Source organism: Aquarana catesbeiana, linkage group LG07, assembly GCF_042186555.1.
Source record: "Aquarana catesbeiana isolate 2022-GZ linkage group LG07, ASM4218655v1, whole genome shotgun sequence".
NCBI lineage: Eukaryota > Metazoa > Chordata > Amphibia > Anura > Ranidae > Aquarana > Aquarana catesbeiana.
The window spans coordinates 265,699,278-265,720,100 of NC_133330.1; the positions used below are offsets into that span (position 1 = coordinate 265,699,278).

The 20,823-nt window shown below is 40.9% G+C and overlaps 1 protein-coding gene across 1 annotated transcript in view; it reads left to right on the top strand.

Annotated features, from left to right (window-relative positions):
• Positions 1-20,493, top strand: part of LOC141102543 (putative ferric-chelate reductase 1) — a 51,702-nt gene extending 31,209 nt beyond the window's left edge. The window contains exons 5-6 of the mRNA XM_073591466.1: positions 13,723-13,855; positions 20,152-20,493. Of these exons, the coding sequence (XP_073447567.1) occupies positions 13,723-13,855; positions 20,152-20,202 (184 nt within the window). The 3' untranslated portion in view covers positions 20,203-20,493. The remainder of the gene's footprint in view (positions 1-13,722; positions 13,856-20,151) is intronic.
• Positions 20,494-20,823: the final 330 nt, after the last annotated feature.

Genomic DNA, 20,823 nt, shown 5'->3' on the forward strand with positions numbered 1-20,823 from the left:
CTTATGGTCGGTATAGACCAAAATGGGATGTGCAGCACCCTCTAGGAGATAACGCCACTCTTCCAATGCGGCCTTAATAGCTAGAAGCTCTTTGTCTCCAACGTCGTAGTTCCTTTTCCGCAGTGGAGAGTTTCCGAGAAAAAAAAGCCACTGGATAAAGCAGAGACTTGGCACCTTGCCACTGAGAGAGTACTGCCCCCACTGCAACCTCTGAAGCGTCCACTTCAAGGACGAAAGGTAAGGCAGGATTTGGATGCTTCAGGATGGAGGCGGAGATGAACAACTTTTTAAGTTTGTCAAAGGCAGATTACGCCTCGGTAGACCAACAGAAATGGTTTCCTTGCTTGGTTATTTCGGTAATTGGTGTAATAATTGCAGAGAAGCCTTTAATAAATTTGCGATAAAAGTTGGCGAAGCCAATGAAGCGTTGGATACCTTTTTATCGGAGGGAGCGGGCCAGTCGAGGATAGCTGCCACTTTTTGCGGATCCATTTTAATGCCGTCACTAGAAAAGATTAGGCCGAGGAACTGGATGCATTGGCGTTCAAATTCGCACTTATCTAATTTGGCATAAAGTTCATGCTGCCTGAGCCGGGTTAGTACATTTCAGACATGCCTGCGATGTTCAATGACTGAGGAGGAGAAGATCAAAATATCATCTAGATATACTATAACGTATAAGTCCAGGAGGTCACGGAAAATATCATTAATGAAGTGCTGAAACATTGCAGGTGCGTTGCACAGACCAAAGGGCATAACAAGATATTCAAAGTGCCCGAACCGGGTACGGAAGGCAGTTTTCCATTCATCTCCCTCTCTGATGCGGATTAGGTTATAGGCCCCACGGAGATCGAGTTTAGTGAAGATTGTTGCTGAACCCAGTCTTTGGAAGAGTTCAGGTACCAGAGGTAAGGGATAGCGATTCTTGATAGTAATTTTGTTTAACTCTCTATAGTCGATACAAGGCCGAAGGGAGTGGTCCTTCTTTTCCACAAAGAAAATGCCGGCCCCGGCCAGTGACGTAGAAGGACGGATGAATCCTCGCCTTAAGTTCTCGTCAATATAGGTCTTGAGAGTACCCAGCTCCTGCTCTGTTAACGGGAAAATTCATCCAAAAGGAACTTCAGACCCAGGCAAAAGTTCTATCGGGCAATCATAAGGTCTGTAAGGAGGAAGGGTTTCCGCCCCCTTTTTACTGAAGACATCAAGAAAATCCCGATACGGAGTGGGAATAGCTTGCTGCGATTCGGTGTCCACGTCCAGACACATGAGTTGAGAAGAATCAGTAGGAGTGCTGGGCAAACAGTATTGCTGACAATAGTGGGAGCAGAACTTAATTTCCCCGGACACCCAATCAATACTAGGGTTATGGGCTTGTAGCCACGGCATTCCCAAAATAATTGGAAAAAGTGGAGAAGCAATCGCATCAAAACGAAGGAATTCTCGATGGTGAGTACCCATGATGGCCAACAGAGGAATAGTCTCCTGGGTGACGGGACCAGAGCTGAGAGTGGAACCATCAGCGAGATGGACCGCAAGTCCCTGTGATTTTGCTTGGAGAGGAATGCGGTGGTTAGCGGCAAAGGTTAGGTCTATAAAACAGCTACAAGCTCCAGAGTCAATTATGACCGAGACTGTAAGATTCTGTCCTGGAAGCTGTAGAACAATGGGGAGAGCAAAATGATTAGCAGGATTACGCGTGACAGGAGCACACTTAGTAGAGGCTGAAAAAGACTTACATATCTTGTTATGGCAAGATCTCACGTAGTGACCTGACTCTCCGCAGTACATGCATAGGTTGTTGACCCGTCAGCGCTGTCGCTCTTCAGGCGTGAGGGATGGTTGGAGAAGGCCAAGCTGCATTGGCTCAGGGGCATTAAGGACTGAAGTAGGCGGTACACGAGGGCTTGGGCCGACAGAGCTGGTGGCACTAGGGACCTTTGGGAGGACCCAGGTAGGACGGAACTGACTGGTGGTTCTTTCGGAGCGGCGCTCTCTGAGACGCCGGTCTATCTGAACGGACAGGTTGATAAGGTCCTCCAATGTTTGTGGTACTCCAACCCGCGCCAACTCATCTTTAAGTGGATCAGAAAGACCCATGCGAAATTGGTAACGCAGAGCCGCGTTGTTCCAATCCGTGTCTGAACTCCAACGCCTGAATTCCAGGACATAATCTTCCGCGGGTCTACGCCCTTGTTGTAGAGCGTGCAAAGCGGACTCAGCGGTGGCTTTCAACTGGGGGTCCTCATACAATTGGGACATGGCAGCAAAGAATGCATCCAGGTTGTCTAGAGATGCTGATTTCTGTTCCAGGAGACGGTGGGCCCAGGTCTGTGGTTCGCCGGATAGGAGAGAAATTCCAAAGCCCACCTTCGTTGCTTCCAAGGAGAAGGTTTGTGGTAACAGAGCAAAGTATAATTCGCAGGCATTGCGGAAGGATCGATATTTGCTACGATCACCGGAAAATCTGTCGGGTGTAGGAACCCTTGGCTCAGGAGGAAGAATGACCACGGAGGGATGAGATGAGGGTCCGGTAGCAGAAGCAGCTAGAGGGCTAGCAGGTGAGGAGAGCACCTGAAATCTTTCTTCCAGCCTAGTGTAGCCTTCCTGAAGGCTCTTTACAGCTTGCGTGAGACCTGCCAGGTGTCTGCATAGCTCCTCCATGGGAGAGGATCCCTGCTCGGGCTCGGACATGGCTGTCCGATACTGTCAGACTTACACGTACCTGACTGACGAACCCGGTATAGCAGGGGAGGCCTCCTGTACGTATCTGGTTCCTGGCCCCTGGTAGTGTAAACAGAAGGCACAGGAGCGCAGAGTGGTAAGAGAGCCTGGCAGGTGACTTGCGGAGGTAAGGCCCAGGATCCTGATGCGTATGGTCTGGAAGTCCTAGAAAGTAAGGGACTAGGCAGCTGGTCCAGAGCAGGAGTAAAGTGGGCTGGTCCGGTCACAGGCAGAGTTGGCAACAAACGGTAAGCGAGGTACAGAGGAGCAGGCAGGCTCAAAGTCCGGGTCACAGGCAGGGTTGACAGCAGCCGGGCAGCGTGGTACAAAGGAGTAGGCAGAGTCGTAGTCAAGGAAAGCCATGGTCAGGTGCAGGCGGATAACAAGAGAAGTCCAAAGGCAGGCCAGGGTCACTTAGGCGATCAAACAGGAAGCAAACAGGAAGTCAGGAACTGGGAGCTGCAGATCGGACAGCACAGAGCAGAAGATTCCAGCAGACTAAATAGGGCGGCTGGCGCCAAGCCCCGTGCGTGCCCGCACAGCGGCGCGGACCGGAGCGAACCGGCGCACACTGGAACGCCCTATAGCCAATCTATTCAAGGAACTCCTCTGACACATTAGGGCTCTCATTCTAATACACTGAACAGAAACGCATATAAGCTGGTATCAGTACAGAGGGGTCTGGTAAACACTTGATGCTCCAGTTATAGTAGCACAAGTTTACCTGCTGGTCTTTTATCTTTTGAGCAGGTACCCCTCTTTTTTAATCATGGAAGTTTTAAAAACAGTAGGCTGCTGGCTTAAAGTGGAGGACTGCACTTGGAAAAGTGGAGCTTTTGTTGATTATGGTTAGCGAAATTGCCTCTTTTATGTCACAAATAAAAACACTGCATCTAAACTGCCTAGCTTGAAATGTAGATAAAGATCACATATTTTTCAGCTACTAAGAGCATGATGGGAGTTTCATGTTATTAGAGAATATAGATGAAGAGTTGCAGTGAAATAAGAGAATAGGCATGGCAAACCCAATATGGCTACCACCTTGTACACGTACTGTTCTCTATTGCTGCACTGAAGATGTATCGGAGTTTCAATTTGGTAAAGCTTTACCCAGTAATGCTGGCAGAAGGTGATCTGCAGACTGATTCAGTGGTTCTAGGCAGGCTGAAGATGTGTTTGTAGAGATAGGCTGAACACCTCCCTTCGGGTCTGGGCTGTGGTTGTGGGGGTCTGCTGGCACGGCCCCCAGATCCCAGCCCTCCCCCCTATGTAAATGAGTATGGAGTATTGGCTATGTACCCCTACCCATTCACCAAAAAAAAGTAATAAGTGTCAAAAAGTAATAAAAACACAGACAGTTTTTGACAAATCCTTTATTAAAAAATAAAAAAACAAACAGTGTACCCCAATGTAAATCCATCATCAATCACACCGCCCGCCACACCTGAAAAAGAACAAAAAAAAAACGCTCTGCCTTCATTGACGGCCAACCGTTGAATGCCTCCTCCGCTGTTTGACGGTTCTTATATAGGTAAGGGCGGGGACAGCTGGTGAAGTCACCTGTTGGCACCACCCTCCCTTGTGATGTCATAGACCAGTGCATGCTGGTCTGGTATGGACTGGGGGGGACCCCGCGCAGTTTTTTTTTTTACTGTTCTTTTTACCAGCAAATGTTAGTTTTTTTTTCCTTGTCAAAAGAAGTTTATTGAGTATACAATGTTATAAAGATACATAAAGTAAGTTTACAAGGATCTATAAAGTAAGCTCATTGTTTTACAGTAGGGTTTATATAGGTAAATATCATGAAATTTCAAATATTAAACATTGGGTTCACGTAAACCTAAATTAAAGATATATATCATTTCTTTAGTTACTTTTGTAGGTATTTAAATGATTTATACCTACTATACATATTGTTTACAAGTAGAGTGTATATAGGTCAAATAAATTCTGATAATGAGCTTTAATCGTAAGGTGGAGAAAAGGAAAGAGAAAGAAGAAAAAGGGTTGAAAGTTAGAGGTATGGTCCACAAGGTTGTCCCGCACGTCAGTTTATTATTCTTTTTAGTTCTCTTTGAAGCCTTAGAATGGGTGTCTCTGTAAGTCATTTAATCTGTTACCATGGCAACAGGACAGAGTCATTGAAGTTTGACAGGAACTGTTGTTTTATCCAAGGATGCCAAAGTTTTTCAAATTTTGGAATTTGATTTTGATCGATGGCTACCATCTTAGCGTGGGACATTGTATTATTCATTCTGTGAATTGTTTCTGCTAGTACCAATGTAGGAGATTTCCATGCCTTGGCCACTGTTTGTTTTGCAGCCGTTATTAGTTGGATCATGAGTTTGAATTGAGAGAGTGTTAACCATTCCGGTTTTAGATTAAGTAAAGTTAAATATGGATCTGGTTGTATTATTTTTTTAAATATTTTAGATGCAATCACGAAGACTTCCTTCCAGAAGGTTTGGATTACTGGGCACGTCCACCATATGTGTAAATATGTGCCTATTTCTGGGCATCCTCGAAAACAAAGAGCTGAGGTATTAGGTGAATATTTTGCCACTCTAGCGGGTACAAGGTACCAGCGAGTTAGGACTTTATAATTTGTCTCCAGTGCTAAGATGTTGGGTGAAGATGACTTAGATGTGAGCCATATGTTAGACCAGTCCGTGTCTTCTAAAGTTCGTCCCAGGTCCTCCTCCCACCTCTGAACGTAAGAGGGTCTATTAAGATTTGCTACTCCATATAATTGATTATAAAGTGATGAAATTGTACCTTTAGCAAATGGATCTTTTGTACAGATTGATTCAAAAATATATAATTGGGATAATGGTGTATCCCCCTTTAGGAATGGTGTATAGAAATTTTTGATTTGGAGATATCTAAATATCTCAGAGTTTGGTAGTTCATATTTTTCTCTAAGCGATGGGAATGAAAGGAATGATTTAGATGCTATGAAGTCATTTAGTGTCTGAATGCCTGATGTTGTCCAAGCTTTAAAAGAATTTGGGTAGATCCATGCCGGATAAAAGGCCGGATTTCTGATAAAAGAAAGGAGAGGATTGTGTGGAGATTGTAACTGATATTTGGTTTTTAGTTTATCCCAGAGAGATAAGAAGTGTTTAGTTATGGGATTATGAATTTTAAAGCAGTCTTTAGGATCAATCCATAATAAGTTTGATATTAATAGAGGGTCATTTTCTGAAGCCTCTATAAATACCCATAATGGGATTTCCTGTTTTGCATGGTATTTGGACAGACTGGCCAAATGTGCTGCTCTGTAGTAGTTAGTAAAATTAGGGTATCCCAGGCCTCCTTTATTTCTGGGAAGATGTAGTGTGTGTATAGGTATACGTGGTTTAGAAGAGCCCCATATAAACGAAGTTGCTCTTTTTTGTACTATTCTCAAAAAATAGGAAGGAATTGGAATAGGGAGGACTCTGAATAGATAAAGCAATTTGGGTAGAATAGTCATTTTGATTGTATTAATCTTCCCTATCCAGGATAAAGGAAGTTGCCACCATTGTTTTATTAGATTTGTGATCTGTCTTAATACAGGAGGATAATTGGTTGAGAATAAGTCAGAATGAGATGCTGTTAAATGAATTCCAAGATATGGGATTGATTTTTCTGCCCATGTGAATGGGAGTGCAGCCCTAGCCGGGATCAATTCCATGTTTGTGAGTGAAATATTAAGCACTTGGAATTTCTTAGGATTAATCATAAGGCCGGATAGGGCTGAAAATCCATCAAGAGCTGGTATTAAGTTAGGACCAGAGACCTGTGGTGATGATAGAAAAAGTAATATATCGTCTGCAAATATACATAATTTGTGTGTAATACCTCCTACTTCAATGCCAGTTATAGTTTGGTTTGTTCTGATGTATTGGGCCATGGGTTCGAGTTTAAGGGCAAATAATAAGGGAGATAATGGGCAACCCTGTCGGGTACCTCTTTCGATATTAAAGGCTTCAGATTTGTATCCAGCATATTTTATATAGGCTTTGGGTTTATTATATAATGCTTTGATCCATGTTAAAAAGTGGGATCCAAAACCCCATTTTTGTAATGAATATTGCATATATTGCCAGGATACTGTGTTAAATGCCCTCTTAATATCGAGAGATAGAAAACATAAAGGGATTTTCCGTTTTTTAGCAATATGTGCCAATAACACTGCCCTGCGTATATTATCGCCTGCCTGTCTATTTGGCATGAAGCCTACTTGATCTCTATGTATTAATTTTCCTATAATGCTATTGAGGCGTTTTGCTATTATTTTTGCTAATAATTTAATATCGAGGTTTAACAGAGAGATAGGCCGATAATTCACACAGGAAGTATCATCAGAAAGGGGTTTTGGGATCATACAAACAATTGCCATTAGTGTTTCTTGCCGAAAAGAATGTCCATCTAGAAGTTTGTTAAAAGTTTCAGTGAGAATGTGAGAGAGTATTTCTGAGAATGTTTTATAGTATAAAGCCAAGTAGCCATCTGGGCCTGGTCTTTTGTTAAGTTTTAGGTCTTTTATGGCGTTAGCAACTTCATCTATAGTTATAGGCTCATCCAAACTGCTTTTTTGATTCTGAGATAACTCAGGTAAGGTTATTTTTGAGAAGAAGGATTCAGCCTCTGTAGGATTAAATTCATTGTTTGTCTTGTATAAAGTTGCGAGATGTGAGTGAAATTTATGGACTATTTTAACTGGATTACAAGTGTAAACATTTTTTGATAATTTCAAACGTATTGGTTTGAAAGATTTGTTAGTTGAATTTAATGCCCGAGCCAAATATGTACCTGGTTTGTTTGTATTCATGTAGAAATTGTGTTTGGAGCATTTGAGGGATTTATCAACTGACTCAGTGAGAAATAGATCGTATTCCAATCTAGATTTTTCCAGATGAGATTTTGTACTCTGAGATGGATTATCTTGAAATGATATGTAGGCTGCATTAAAATTGAGTTCTAGTTTTTTTGCTAAATTTTTGCGTTCCCGTTTAAATAGTGCCATTTGTCTTTGTATTGTACCACGCAAGACAGGCTTATGAGCTTCCCACAGTGTTATTGGGAGATGTCTGTTGTATTATTAATTGATATGTATTCCTTTAAAGCTTGTTCAATGGCCATCTGATGTAGTGGGTGTTTGAGCATTATGTCCGGTAAGTACCACGTTGGGTCATGCGCTTTTGGTATGGCTGAGGCTATAGTAGTGTATACTGCATTATGGTCAGACCACGGAATTGGAATTATATCTGATGCAATAATTTCTGGTATCATTCCTATTGTTAGAAAAATATGATCTATTCTGGTGAAGGTTTGATGAGGGTGCGAGAAATAAGTGAATTTCTTTTTCATTGGGTTACTTTCTCTCCACGAATCTACCAGATTGTATTTGGAAAGAAGTTGAGAAAAAGGTAATCTAGAGGTTATTTTGGATGGTGTAAAAGGTGATTTATCTAGAAATGGGAGGAGGACCTGGTTCGAATCCCCACACATTATCACTGTTCCTATTTTGTGTGTATTAATCACTTGTAATATATGTGAGAGGAATGGTGTAGGTTGTTTGTTAGGAGCGTAGTAGGAAATCACCGTGATTGCTGTATCCATTATATAACCCATGAGTATCAGGTATCTACCTTCTGGGTCTTTAATTTCTGATGATAAGGTGAATGGTGTGGATCGGTGAAATGCAATTAGAGTTCCCCTTTGCTTGGTACAGGCAGAAGCCATGTAAATTTGTTGATAAAAAGGAGAAATATATTTTGGAGTAGAATCTTTGGTGAAGTGTGTTTCTTGGAGGCATACTATGTGAGCCTTTTTGTTATGGAAAGTACGGAAGGCTTTGGTCCTTTTTTGAGGGACATTTATTCCCTGAACATTCAGGGAAAGTATATTCAGTGGTGCCATGGCAATAGATCAAATAGTTTTGACTTACTTTTTGTTATGCAGAGCTGACTGCGCAGATCAACCTGTGTGGACTGAAGAGATGAATAGATAGAAAAGAAACCAGTGAATTCTGGAGTAAAGAGTAAACAAAAAACATATGAGATTAGATGATACATTGTATAAATTATTTTTTGCAAGTAATCACAATTTACCCGTGAAAGAGAATAAATATCTCTCTCAGGGGAATAAGTGCCTTCGTCACACTCCCACATAATATGGTTGGGAGAATGAGGAGGGCTAATGGGGGTACACGGATCTTCCGCTTACAGGAGAGAAGTGCTATGTCAAAAGACATCAAAATGATGTTTCATTAATTGGAGTGCAGAATATAGTTTTTGTTGAAATTACTTATTCCAGGGTGGTTGTATATGGTTAGTCTTGCCCTAGGCTAAATAATTCAGTTAGAAAGGTACTGTTAATAACTTTGGTATTGATGAAGATAGTTTGAATTATTTTGGGATTTTAACCCTTTTAGAGTAAACAATTACATATTTTATTCATATGTAACTGTTTAGATATGTTAACTCATAAAATTGAGGTTGTATTGCTTCAGATTAGAATAAACAAAAACATAATTCTAGGAACTAGTTAGGTAATAATATATTTGTTTTAAGAAAAGAAAGAAAAAGCTTCCATTACTTCTGGATTATTGAACATATTTGTCCTAAAAAGTAATAAATCTATTGTTATTACCTGATAATATATAACTGAACAAGAATTTCCTTATTTCACTTATATATTCTAAGGCTATATGAATCAGAAGTAATAAGAAATATAACTGGAATGTAACATGATCCCACACAGTGTGTGACTATCAGAATGCAGTTACATTCAGTTATAAATACAGGTTTTTTATAGAGAACCATCTCTTAGTATATTAAATGAAGAGATATCAGGAATTAGGATGTCAGTCCATTGAATCTTCTTGGTCCATGGATGATGTGGCATAACGGCCTCTTTTGTGAGAATGATGATTCCCATTTTGTTCTGAAATTTTCTGGGTGCTGCCTGAAGGTGAAGATGATGCCATTCTTCTGCGTGTGGGAGTGTTGCTGCTTGTGGGTTCTGTCAGATTTAATTTTAAAAGGGTTTGTTGTAGTTCAACTGCTGATCTGCTTCTGTAAATTGTACCTTGGTAGTTAAATCTGACTGAAAAGGGGAAGCCCCATTGATAAATAATGTTGTGGCGTTGCAGTTCCATTAGTTGGGGTTTCATGGATCATCTTTTAGTAATAGTAAGTTGGGATAGGTCAGCAAAAATTTGATAATTGTGTCCTTGAAAATTAAGTTCCTTTTTTCTCTTGCAGCAATTAGTATTTGTTCTTTCGTTCTGTAATAATGAAATTTTGTGATTATATCACGTGGGGGTCCATCTTTCTTTTTGGCTGTGAGGGCTCTGTGTACTCTGTCCAGTTCTAAACGTTCAATAGGTATATCTGGCTTTAGTTCTTGTAATAGAGCAGTAATAGTAGATTGCAGGTCTGTCACAGTTTCAGGTATTCCCCTTATGCGCAAGTTTGAACGTCTGGCTCTATTTTCGTAATCTTCGAGCTTAGTTTGAAGTATTAAATTCTCTTTTTTTAATTGTTCCAATTCTGTTATATTTTCTTGGGTTGTAATTTCAATTTCATCCATTTTTATTTCTAAGGCTGCGGTGCGGTTTCCCAGCTCTCTTATTTCTTTGGTTAGGCTTTTTGTTATTTGGTCTGAGGTTTGTTTTAAAGCCTTATGAAGCATCTTTTCAAATTGTAATAATATTACTGGGGATGCTGAGAAGGCTTGTGGAGAAGTTTGTGAGAGGATTTGTTCTGTATCTGACTCAAATGGAGAGTCTTGCTGTGACATTTTCTGTCTGTGAGAGCGCCCTGATGCTGTATCTTGTGAGGTGACTGGAGCTGCTTCAGCTGTAGTGAGTGCCTGTGAGCTCTTTGTGAGGTGATTTTTATTTCTGCCACGGTTTCCTCCCAGTACCATATTTCCTGCCCAAACTTTCACAGTTTGTTCCCTGGGGCAAAAAGGTTCAAATGGATACCTTTTGAGCCTGCAGGCTCCGCTTTGTCCTTCTCTTCTCTCCTCAGCGGTGTGGAGCTCTAACAATGCATGTCTGCTCTGCTAGGCTCCACCTCCTGCCCCCGTTTGTTTTTTTTTTTTACTCAGCTGTCCAGGGAAGTCCATTGACAGATGATGACTCATCGGTTTTTAGGGACGCCGCGGCCGGCTTCCCAGCCCCTCTCCTTAACAACCAGCTTTTACTGTGCCTAATTGGGCAAAGCTTTGCCCAGTCAGGACGCATAATGTACTGTGCAGCGCGCATTCAGGTGTTCCCGAATGCTGAGTCGTTCGCCCAACACTACTGGTTTGTGGGCCAGGGCATGGCTGCAATGAAGTCCATTAAGGGATACAAAGATAATTCCTTTTTAGGAAGGCTTTGGGGATAATAAAAAATCACTACACTGCTATGTGTGTTGGGGTTCTTCTTTTAATATAGGTGTTTTACAGTATATTATGCCTGGAATTCACTTGGCCGTGTGTGTATTATATACAGATGTGCTAAAAGTTTGAATACTTTGGCTGTAATTGTGAAATTTTGGCATTAATATTGAAAATATAACTAATCATGCAAAAAAACTGTCTTTTATTTAAGGATAGCAATCACACAAAGCCATATATTATCACATAGTTTTTTGGATCCTTTTAAAAACATAATGATAAATCACCCAAATGGCCCTGATAAAAAGTTTACATACCCTGGAATTTTTGGCCTTGGTACAGACACAGAAGGTGGCACACACAGGTTAAAATGGCAATTAAAGGTTAATTTTCCACATTTGTGGCTTTTTAAATCACAATTAGTGTCTGTGTATAAATGATCAATGAGTTTGTTAGCCCTCACATGGATGCACTAAGCAGGCTAGACACTGAGCCATGAGGAGGTAGAAAAGAACAGTCAAAAGAGCTGCGTTACAAGGTAATGAAACTTTACAAAAATGGAAATGGATATAAAAAGGTATCCAAAGCCTTGAATTTGCCAGTCAGTACTGTTCAATCACTTAATAACAGGTGGAAAATTTGGGGATCTCTTGATACCAAGCCAAGGTCAGGTAGATAAAAGATTGCAGCCACAACTGCCACAGAAACTGTTCTGGACACAAAAAAAACCCCAGGTAACCTCAAGAGAAATACAGGTTGCTCTGGAAAAAGATGGTGTGGTTGTTTTTAAGGAGCACAATACAATGATACGTGAACAAAAAAGAGCTGCATGGTCAAGTTGCCAGAAAGAAGCCTTTACTGTACAAGTTCCACAAAAAAGCCTGGTTACAATATGCTTAACAACACCTTGACATGCCTCATTGGCTTTTTTTGTGGCATTGGTGCAGTAAAGGCTTCCTTCTGGCAGCTCAACCATGCAGCTCTTTTTTGTTCAAGTATTGTTGAATTGTGCTCCTTAAAAACAACCACACCGTCTTTTTGGAGAGCAGCCTGTATTTCTTCTGAGGTTACTTGTGGGGTTTTCTTTGTATCCTGAGCAATTCTTCTGCCAGTTGTGGCTGCAATCTTTCTTGGTCTACCTGACCTTGGCTTGGTTTCAAAAGAGCCCCTAATTTTCCACTTAATAAGTGATTGAACAGTACTGACTGGCATATTCAAGGCTTTGGATATCTTTTGTATAGCCTTTTCCATCTTTGCAAAGTTTCATTACCTTGTTACGCAGGTCTTTTGACTGTTCTTTTTTACCTACTCATGGGTCAGTGTCTAGCCTGCTTAGTGCATCCATGTGAGAGCTAGCAAACTCATTGATTATTTATACAGAGACACTAATTGTGATTTAAAAAGCCACAAATGTGGGAAACTAACCTTTAATTGCCATTTTAACCTGTGTGTGCCACCTTCTGTGTCTGTACCAAGGCCAAACATTCCAGGGTATGTAAACTTTTTATGAGGGCCATTTGGGTGATTTCTGTTATCATTATGATTTAAAAAGGATCCTCATTCAGGTATGGAGATGAATGAGGGGGAGATGGCACCCACCCAGCTCCATACCATTGCAGGACGGAAGCGACGACAAAACGTCACTTCTGCCCATAGCTCATAAAGGAACGTTTTTTTTTTTTTTATTTCAAATGACATTTTTTTTTTCGCATTTTAGTGTAAATATGAGTTCTCCGGTCTTTTTTACCCCAGATCTCATATTTAAGAGGCCCTGTCATGCTTTTTTCTATTACAAGAAATGTTTACATTTAAAAAAAAAAAAAAACAGTGTAAAAAGAAAAAAGAAAAGGTAAAATTAATAATAAAAAAAATAAAATTTTTTAATGCACCCCTTCACGCCGAGCTCGCGCGCAGAAGCGAACGCATGCGTGAGTAGCGCCCGCATATGAAAACAGTTTTCAAACCACACATGTGAGATATCACCGCGATCGTTAGAGCAAGAGCAATAATTCTAGCTCTGGACCTCCTCTGTAACTCAAAACATGTAGAATTTTTTAAACGTCTCCTATGGAGATTTTTAAGGGTAAAAGTTTGTCGCCATTCCACGAGCAGGCGCAGTTTTGAAGCGTGACATGTTGGGTATAAATAAATACTTATAGAAAAACTATATATAATGTTGGGTATAAATTTATTCGGCGTAACATCATCTTTCACAATATAAAAAAAAAAAAAATAGGCTAACTTTACTCTTGTTTTATTTTTTGATTAAAAAAAGTGTATTTTTTCCAAAAAAAGTACGCTTGTAAGATCGCTGCGCAAATAACAAGTGACAAAAGTACTGCAATGACCGCCATTTTATTGTCTAGGGTGTTAGAAAAAGAAAATATAATGTTTGGGGGTTCTAAGTAGTTTTCTAGCAAAAAAAAAAAAATGATTTTAACTTGTAAACAACAGTGGTTAAATAAAAGACAGTTTTTTGGCAAAATTAGACATATTTTCAATATTAATGACAAAATTTCACAATTTCTGCCAGGGTATGCAAACTTTTGAGCACAACTGCATATATATAAATATGTGTGTGTGTGTTTTTTATAAATAAAGCAACTGTTCTTCCTTTTTAAGGGCAACTGTGGTGCAGACAGAGAAGGTCTTTTGGACTAATGTTGCAAGTTGCACGATTACCTACAACTCCACATCAACAAGTGCATCTGGTACAAGTTGCACTAGTGCTTCAAATAATTCTTTCAGAATATCAGTAAGTACCATCAAATATCTGTCATTAAAAAATTCAATCACAATCAGTTGACTCTAAAATATTGTCTTTTAAATACCTTTGAAGCTTTACATGGCTTTTCTTCTTGTTGTTATTTGAATTTGTATAACAAATTCCCTTACTAGCAGAAAAGATATGTTCTGGCATATATTGACTGTTTGCTTTGTAGGACACTTTTTATGCGGACGCAAATGTAGGGAGATTACATGTTCAAAAGGTTTAAGTGCAACTCCAACCAAAACTGGAGCATTATTGCTGGGACAGGAAGTGAGAGGAAATGTCCCTATCATAGACACACACAAAAAGAACAAAGACCTCTTCAAGGTTTCAGACATTACCCGCTATTTTTAAAATGGAAAAAAATAAAAGTAAAAAAATTGCCTGATATTCAAAATTAGGATCTTGGCCATTAACCGGTTCCCGACCAGTTTTACTGCGGCAGAATGGCACGGGTGGGCGAAACGAAGTTACCTTACGTCGGCCACAACGCTTGGATTCGTTTTCATAACCGATCATTCTCCAGGCCCAGGCCAATGATTTCTGGCCTGGACCTGCTGATCGGTTCTGACGAATGAAATGCTTCCCCTGCCTGTAAGTGTGAACACAGGCAGGGGAAGTGATGTCATCTCCCTCTCTGGAATTCTTTTCCGTTCCAGAGAGAGAAGAGAGGACATCCAAGAGTGAGTTGCATCAACACTACACTGACACAGTAAACGTAGGCACACATTTCATCCCCCGATCACACCCCCGATTGCCCCCCGGTTAACCCCTTCACTCCCTGTCACTGTCACCCAGTGAATTTTCATATTTGTAATTGACCACTGTACGGGTGACACTAATCAGCATTAGGGTACTTAGTAATGGGCCCAGATAGGTCTAGGGACCCCCCTAAACCTCCCTAATAAGGGTTTAACCCCATGATCACCCCGTCACCAGTGATCACCATGTTAGTGTTACGGGTGACGCTGGTTAGTTAGTCATTATTTTATAGCGTCAGAGCACCCGCCGTACATTACCTAATAAAAGGTTTAACCCCCTGATCACCCGGCGGGTGATATCGGTTAGGTTTTAGCATCAGTTAGGGTCTGCGTCGCCCCAGGCAGCGTCAGATTAGTGCCAGTAGTGCTAACACCCACGCACGCACCATACACCTCCCTTAGTAGTATAGTGTCTGAATGGATCAATATCTTTGATCTGATGAGAACTATATTAGTGTCCCCAATAGTTTAGGGTTCCCAAAAATGCAGCGGGATCAGCCCAGATACCTGCTAGCACCTGCATTTAGCCCCTCCACCCAGCCCAGCCCACCCAAGTGCAGTATCAATCGATCACTGTCACTTACAAAACAATAAACACATAACTGCAGCATTCGCAGAGTCCGGCCTGATCCCTGCAAACGCTAACAGTTTTTTTGGTAGCGTTTGAAGCAGTCGCTGACAGTCAGGTGCTCTTTTTTCCTGTGAGTCTCACTAATTGTACCAGTAAATTTAGAGGCCAAAATGCCCAATCTAAGGTACACTAGTGAAGAGGCCTACACGTTTCTGAGCATGACAGATTAGAGTGAAGAGGAACTCACCCATCTGTCAGATTAAGGCTCAGAATATGAACCTGTAGACAGCAGCGGCACCCTGACAGATAGCTCTGACGACGGAGTAGTGGTCCCTGCCAAGGTCAGGCGTACCCGACCCTATTCTTCTGCTGTTGTTGAGGTGCAAGAACTGCAGGGCTCTCGTATGGGGCAGAGAGCCAGTACTAGTGCCGCTCATCCTTCTGGTGAACCGGCAAGCACCAGCGGCCTAGTACAGTAGAAAACAGTAGATTTTACGTCACTTGATTGTTATTTGCTGTTTTTCACGGAAGATCTTTATAGATCTATTGTGGACCAAAGCAATTTGTATGCCAGAGATTGGAGACCTATTACAGTCTCTGAATTTAAGACCTTCCTGGGCCTATCCCTCCTCATGGGCATAACTAAAAAAAGTGAGTTGAGGTCATATTGATCCACTGACCCAATTCACCATATGCCCTTGTTCTCTGCTTCCATGACCAGGACACGATACGAACAGTTCTTGTGCTTCATGCATTTCAATGACAATGAACTCTGTCGTCCTCGGGGTGACCCTGAATTTGATCGGCTCTACAAAATTCGGCCCCTCGTAAACCACTTCAACCAGCAGTTTGCAGCCTTGTTTACTCCCAATCAAGTTGTCTGTGTTGATGAGTCCCTGATTAAGTTTTCTTGCCGCTTGTCATTCAAACAGTATCTTCCCAGCAAGCGTGCCAGATATGGGGTCAAGATGTATAAGCTCTGTGACAGGGCAACAGGCTATACATATAGTTTTATGGTTTATGAGGGAAGAGATAGTTACGTAGAGCCTGCCCAGACTACATAGGGAGTGCTGGTAAGAATGTGTGGGACTTGGTGTCACCCTTATTCGGAAAGGGGTACCCCTTGTATGTGGACAATTATTACACAAGCGTGCCACTTTTTAGTCACTTGTTTGATCATGGAATTGGCGCATGTGGCACCGTGCGATCTAATTGCTGGGGCTTACCCCAGCGGCTTGTAGATTCCCTTCTTAGGCTGGAGGAGAGAGCCTGCTTGAGATGTAATAATTTGCTCGCTGTGAAGTAGAGGGATAATAAGAATGTTTTCATTCTGCCCTCCCTTCACGCAGACACGACGGTCCAAATTCAAATGGTGACTGGTGTTGTGGAGAAACCCCTCTGTGTCCACGAATACAACCTTAACATGGGAGGGGTGGACCTCAACGACCAATTGTTGGCGCCGTACCTAATTGCCTGTAAGGCCAGACGCTGGTATAAAAAAGTGTCTGTATATTTATTCCAATTGGCTCTGCTGAATGCTTATGTGCTATACAAAGCTTCAGGATGAACTGGATCCTTCCTTAAATTCCAGGAAGATATGATCACAGCCCTTTTGTTTCCAGACTGTGCCGTGGCCCAACTTCCCAATCCAAATGCAGTGAGCCAGTTGAATGAGAGGCATTTTTCGTATGTCCTCCCTGGTACCCCTACCCAAAGAAATCCCCAAAGAAGATGCCGTGTCTACAGAAAACGTGGTATAGGCGTGGCACCCGCTTTTATTGTCCCTCCTGTCCTGACCAACCTGGTTTTTGCATTGATGAATGTTTAGAACGCTACCACACACTAGTGGAATATTAGCGTAGGGTGCAGCATTGCACAGTCCTAGGGCACACCTACACAGGGTCTCGAAAGATGAGATGACCATCACATTTTGAGAGACCCTAATCTGGAACGTTTACAGTTTATATAAAAGTGCAAAAAAAACCCCACAAAAACACAAAAAAATTCAAAATTAAAAAGCCAAAAATAGTTGTGGTTTTATTTTTCTTCTCTCTCTATTGTTCTCTCTCTTATGTTTGCTCTCTATTGTCCGCTCTACTGTTCGCTCCCCATTGTTCTATATCTATTGTTCTTTCTCTATTGTTACTGTATTTTAGAACTGTAATGTTTTATTGTATTTGCTTTGCAGGTATGGTATGTCTTATGGTTTACAGTGTAATGTTACTTTGTTTTATTGTTAACCATCATTTGCTTAGCAGGTATGCCATTCAGCTGCAGCACGGGTTTATTTATTCTGACAGCAACAGCATTTGCTCCCACGACATATAAAGCCGTGACTCCAGTGCTGTAGGAGGCGATTTCACCACCACAGTTAAAAAAAAGAGCATATATGCTCTTTAAAAAAAAGAGCATATATGGGGGCAGAGGTGGAGGAGCGATTTGCCCCTAACATTAGGGGCGGATTGCCACCATGCTTCGGCATGTATATTTTAGGCACAGATTGCGTTAAAAAATCAAGTTTATTTATTGAGTTAATGTTTTATCGTTACCATTGTTTGCTTTTCAGGTACACCATTCAGCTGCAGCACTAATTTATGTATCTTGACAGCAACAGCGTTTGCTCTCACGATATTAAAAGGAGGAGGTGATTTCACCACCACAGTTAAAAAAAAAATGGTGCATGTATGCCCATCATTAGAAGTGGGTGGATGAAGGGCGGTGTTCTAATGGTGGGCATACCCATCGATCAATCTCTTTTTTTCATGCAAACCACTGGCTGCATGTAAAAACTAACATTGCTATATATGCCCAACAAGGACCAGCAACGTACTGGTATGTTGCTGGACTTTGAGTGGTTATACCAGAATGATACCTGCAGGTTTAGGTATTATCTTGGTAGCATTCTTTTCAGCCAGCGGTTGACTTTCATGTAAAAGCAATCCTAGAGGCTAATTAGCCTCTAGATTGCTTTTACAAGCAGTGGGAGGGAACGTCCCCCCTCCCACCATCTTCCATGGTTTTCTCGGGCTCTCCTGTCACAGGGAACCCAAGAATGCAGCCGGTGGTTCTGCCAGCTGACCATAGAACTGATCGGAGACCAAAATGGCTCCAATCATTTCTATGGCCTAAGAAACCGGAGGCTACAAGCATTTTATGACTTAGGTTTCGCCAGATATAAACAGCGCCATTGGGAGATTGGGAAAGCATTTTATCACACCGATTTTGGTGTGGTCAGATGCTTTGAGGGCAGAGGAGAGATCTAGGGTCTAATAGACTCCAATTTTTTCAAAAAAGAGTACCTGTCACTACCTATTGCTATCATGGGGATATTTACATTCCCTGAGATAACAACAAAAATAACTAAAAAAAAATGAAAGGAACAGTTTAAAAATATAATAAAAAAATAAAAATAAATAATATATAAAATAAAATTTAAAAAAGCACCCCCGTTCCCCCCCCCCTGTGTAAAAAAAAAATGCAACACCCACCATTTTAATCTGTAGGGCCTTTGCTTTAAAAATATATATAATGTTTGGGGGTTCAAAGTAATTTCTAGCAAAAAAAAAATTTTTTTCATGTAAACAAAAAATGGCAGAAAGGGCTTTGTCTTCAAGTGGTTAGAAGAGTGGGTGATGTGTGACATAAGCTTCTAAATGTTGTGCATAAAATACCAGAACAGTTCAACCCCCCCCTCCCCAAATTACCCCTTTTTGAAAATTAGACACCCCAAGCTATTTGATGATGGGCATGTTGAGTCCATGGAATATTTTATATTTTGCCACAAGTTTTGGGAAAATGACAAACTTTTTTTTTTTTGCACAAAGTTGTCACTAAATTATATATTGCTCAAACAAAAAAAATAATTTTCCCGAAACTTGTGGCAAAATGTAAAGTATTCCCTGGACTCAACATCCCTCTCAGCAAATAACTTGAAGTGTCTTCTTTCCAAAATGGGGTCATTTGGGGGGGGTTGTGCTATCTTGACATTTCATGGCCTCCGAAACTGTGATAGGTAGTGAGGAAGTGACATCACCATTTTACGCCCTTAGAAAGTCTGAAGGCGGTGGTTTCTGTACGCTGCTAGGCTCCCAAAAAGTCTCGCACATGTGGTATCCCCGTACTCATGAGCAGCAGCCATCTATTTTTGGGTGCAATTTCACATATGCCCATGGCAAGTTTGAGCAATATATAATTTAGTGTAAACTTTGTGCAAAAAAAAGGTTTGTAGTTTTCCCACAACTTGTGGCAAAATATAAAATATTCCATGGACTTAACCTGCCTCTCAGCAAATAGCTTGTGGTGTCTACTTTCCAAAATGGGGTCATTTGGGGGGGGGGGGGGGCTTGCTATCTTGGCATTTTATGGCCTTCGAGTTAAAGCAGCGCAATGCCAAATTGTGAAAAGTGCTCTGGTCATTGAGCAGCCAAATCTTCCGGGGCTGAAGTGCTTAAAACATTCCCTGCATCTGAGTTTTCTTACAAATTGTTCTTATAGAATTCTGTAATTCCATCACTGTGAAGATTTCCCTGTCATGGTACCTAAGTGACCATTGCCAAGTGACGGGAAAATTCCCCTGTCGGGTAAACAGCAATAAACATTTTTTTTAGTAGAGTAAGTGTTAGCATTTTTTGATGTTTTTATTGAGATTTGTGTCCCTGTTGGAGAGGTTTCCCCTCACTTCCTGTCCAAAGGACAGTGGTTGGCCTTTTAGTCTGCTGGTGTGCACAGAGGTAAGGATTGTCATCTCAATTTCCTAAAATAAACTGAGCAAATTGGATGGCAATTATTTAATTTCTATGGCCAGCTTACGTCTTCAGAAGAGGTTCACGAAACAGCTAAATATACAACTGAAATTCATATATTTTTACATAAGTCTCCATAAGATGCATAAATAAAAATTATCTTATGAGGTATCAGAACTTCTTTGATGGTATTCATTTTTCTCCTAGGTTTCCTTCCTATTTGTGATGATCCTGGCTGTGGCAATTATGTGGCTCTGAAGGCAGTGTTCTCCGTGTCAGTCTGTTGTATGGCTTAATAGATCAGATGGAAAGATTTGCAGTGTAATACAAACATTTCAGCAATGGACACGTAAATGCAGTTGTGAAACCACTTTTTATATAATTTTATATGTGCTGTATATGGTTCAGCTTCCAAACAAACTTGGGCTAATTACAATACTGTAATCCTATGTAGCTGTGTATAGGAATATATACATTAGCAACACGATCATCTGAAAAACCATATTACTGTAACCCAAATTAAATTATAGTGTTTTTCAAGCACCAAAACTTTGAAGCACTATTATTTTGCTTTGAGAAAGAAGAAATATCTGTGCTCGGTGCAAAACCAAATTATAAAACACCCTGCACCTTGACAGCTGCACTCACAATATTGCACACACCAATATTAAATAGTAAATTAGAAAAAGGAAAGTGTTTCACTGTCATTAATCATATATTAAAGTGCATATAGTGATAAATAATTCATTAATGACACATAGGGGGTTATTTACGAAAGGCAAATCCACTTTGCACTGCAAGTGCAAACTACAAGTGCAAAGTGCACTTGAAATTGCACTGAAAGTGCAGTCGCTGTTGATCCGAAGGGGATATGCAAGG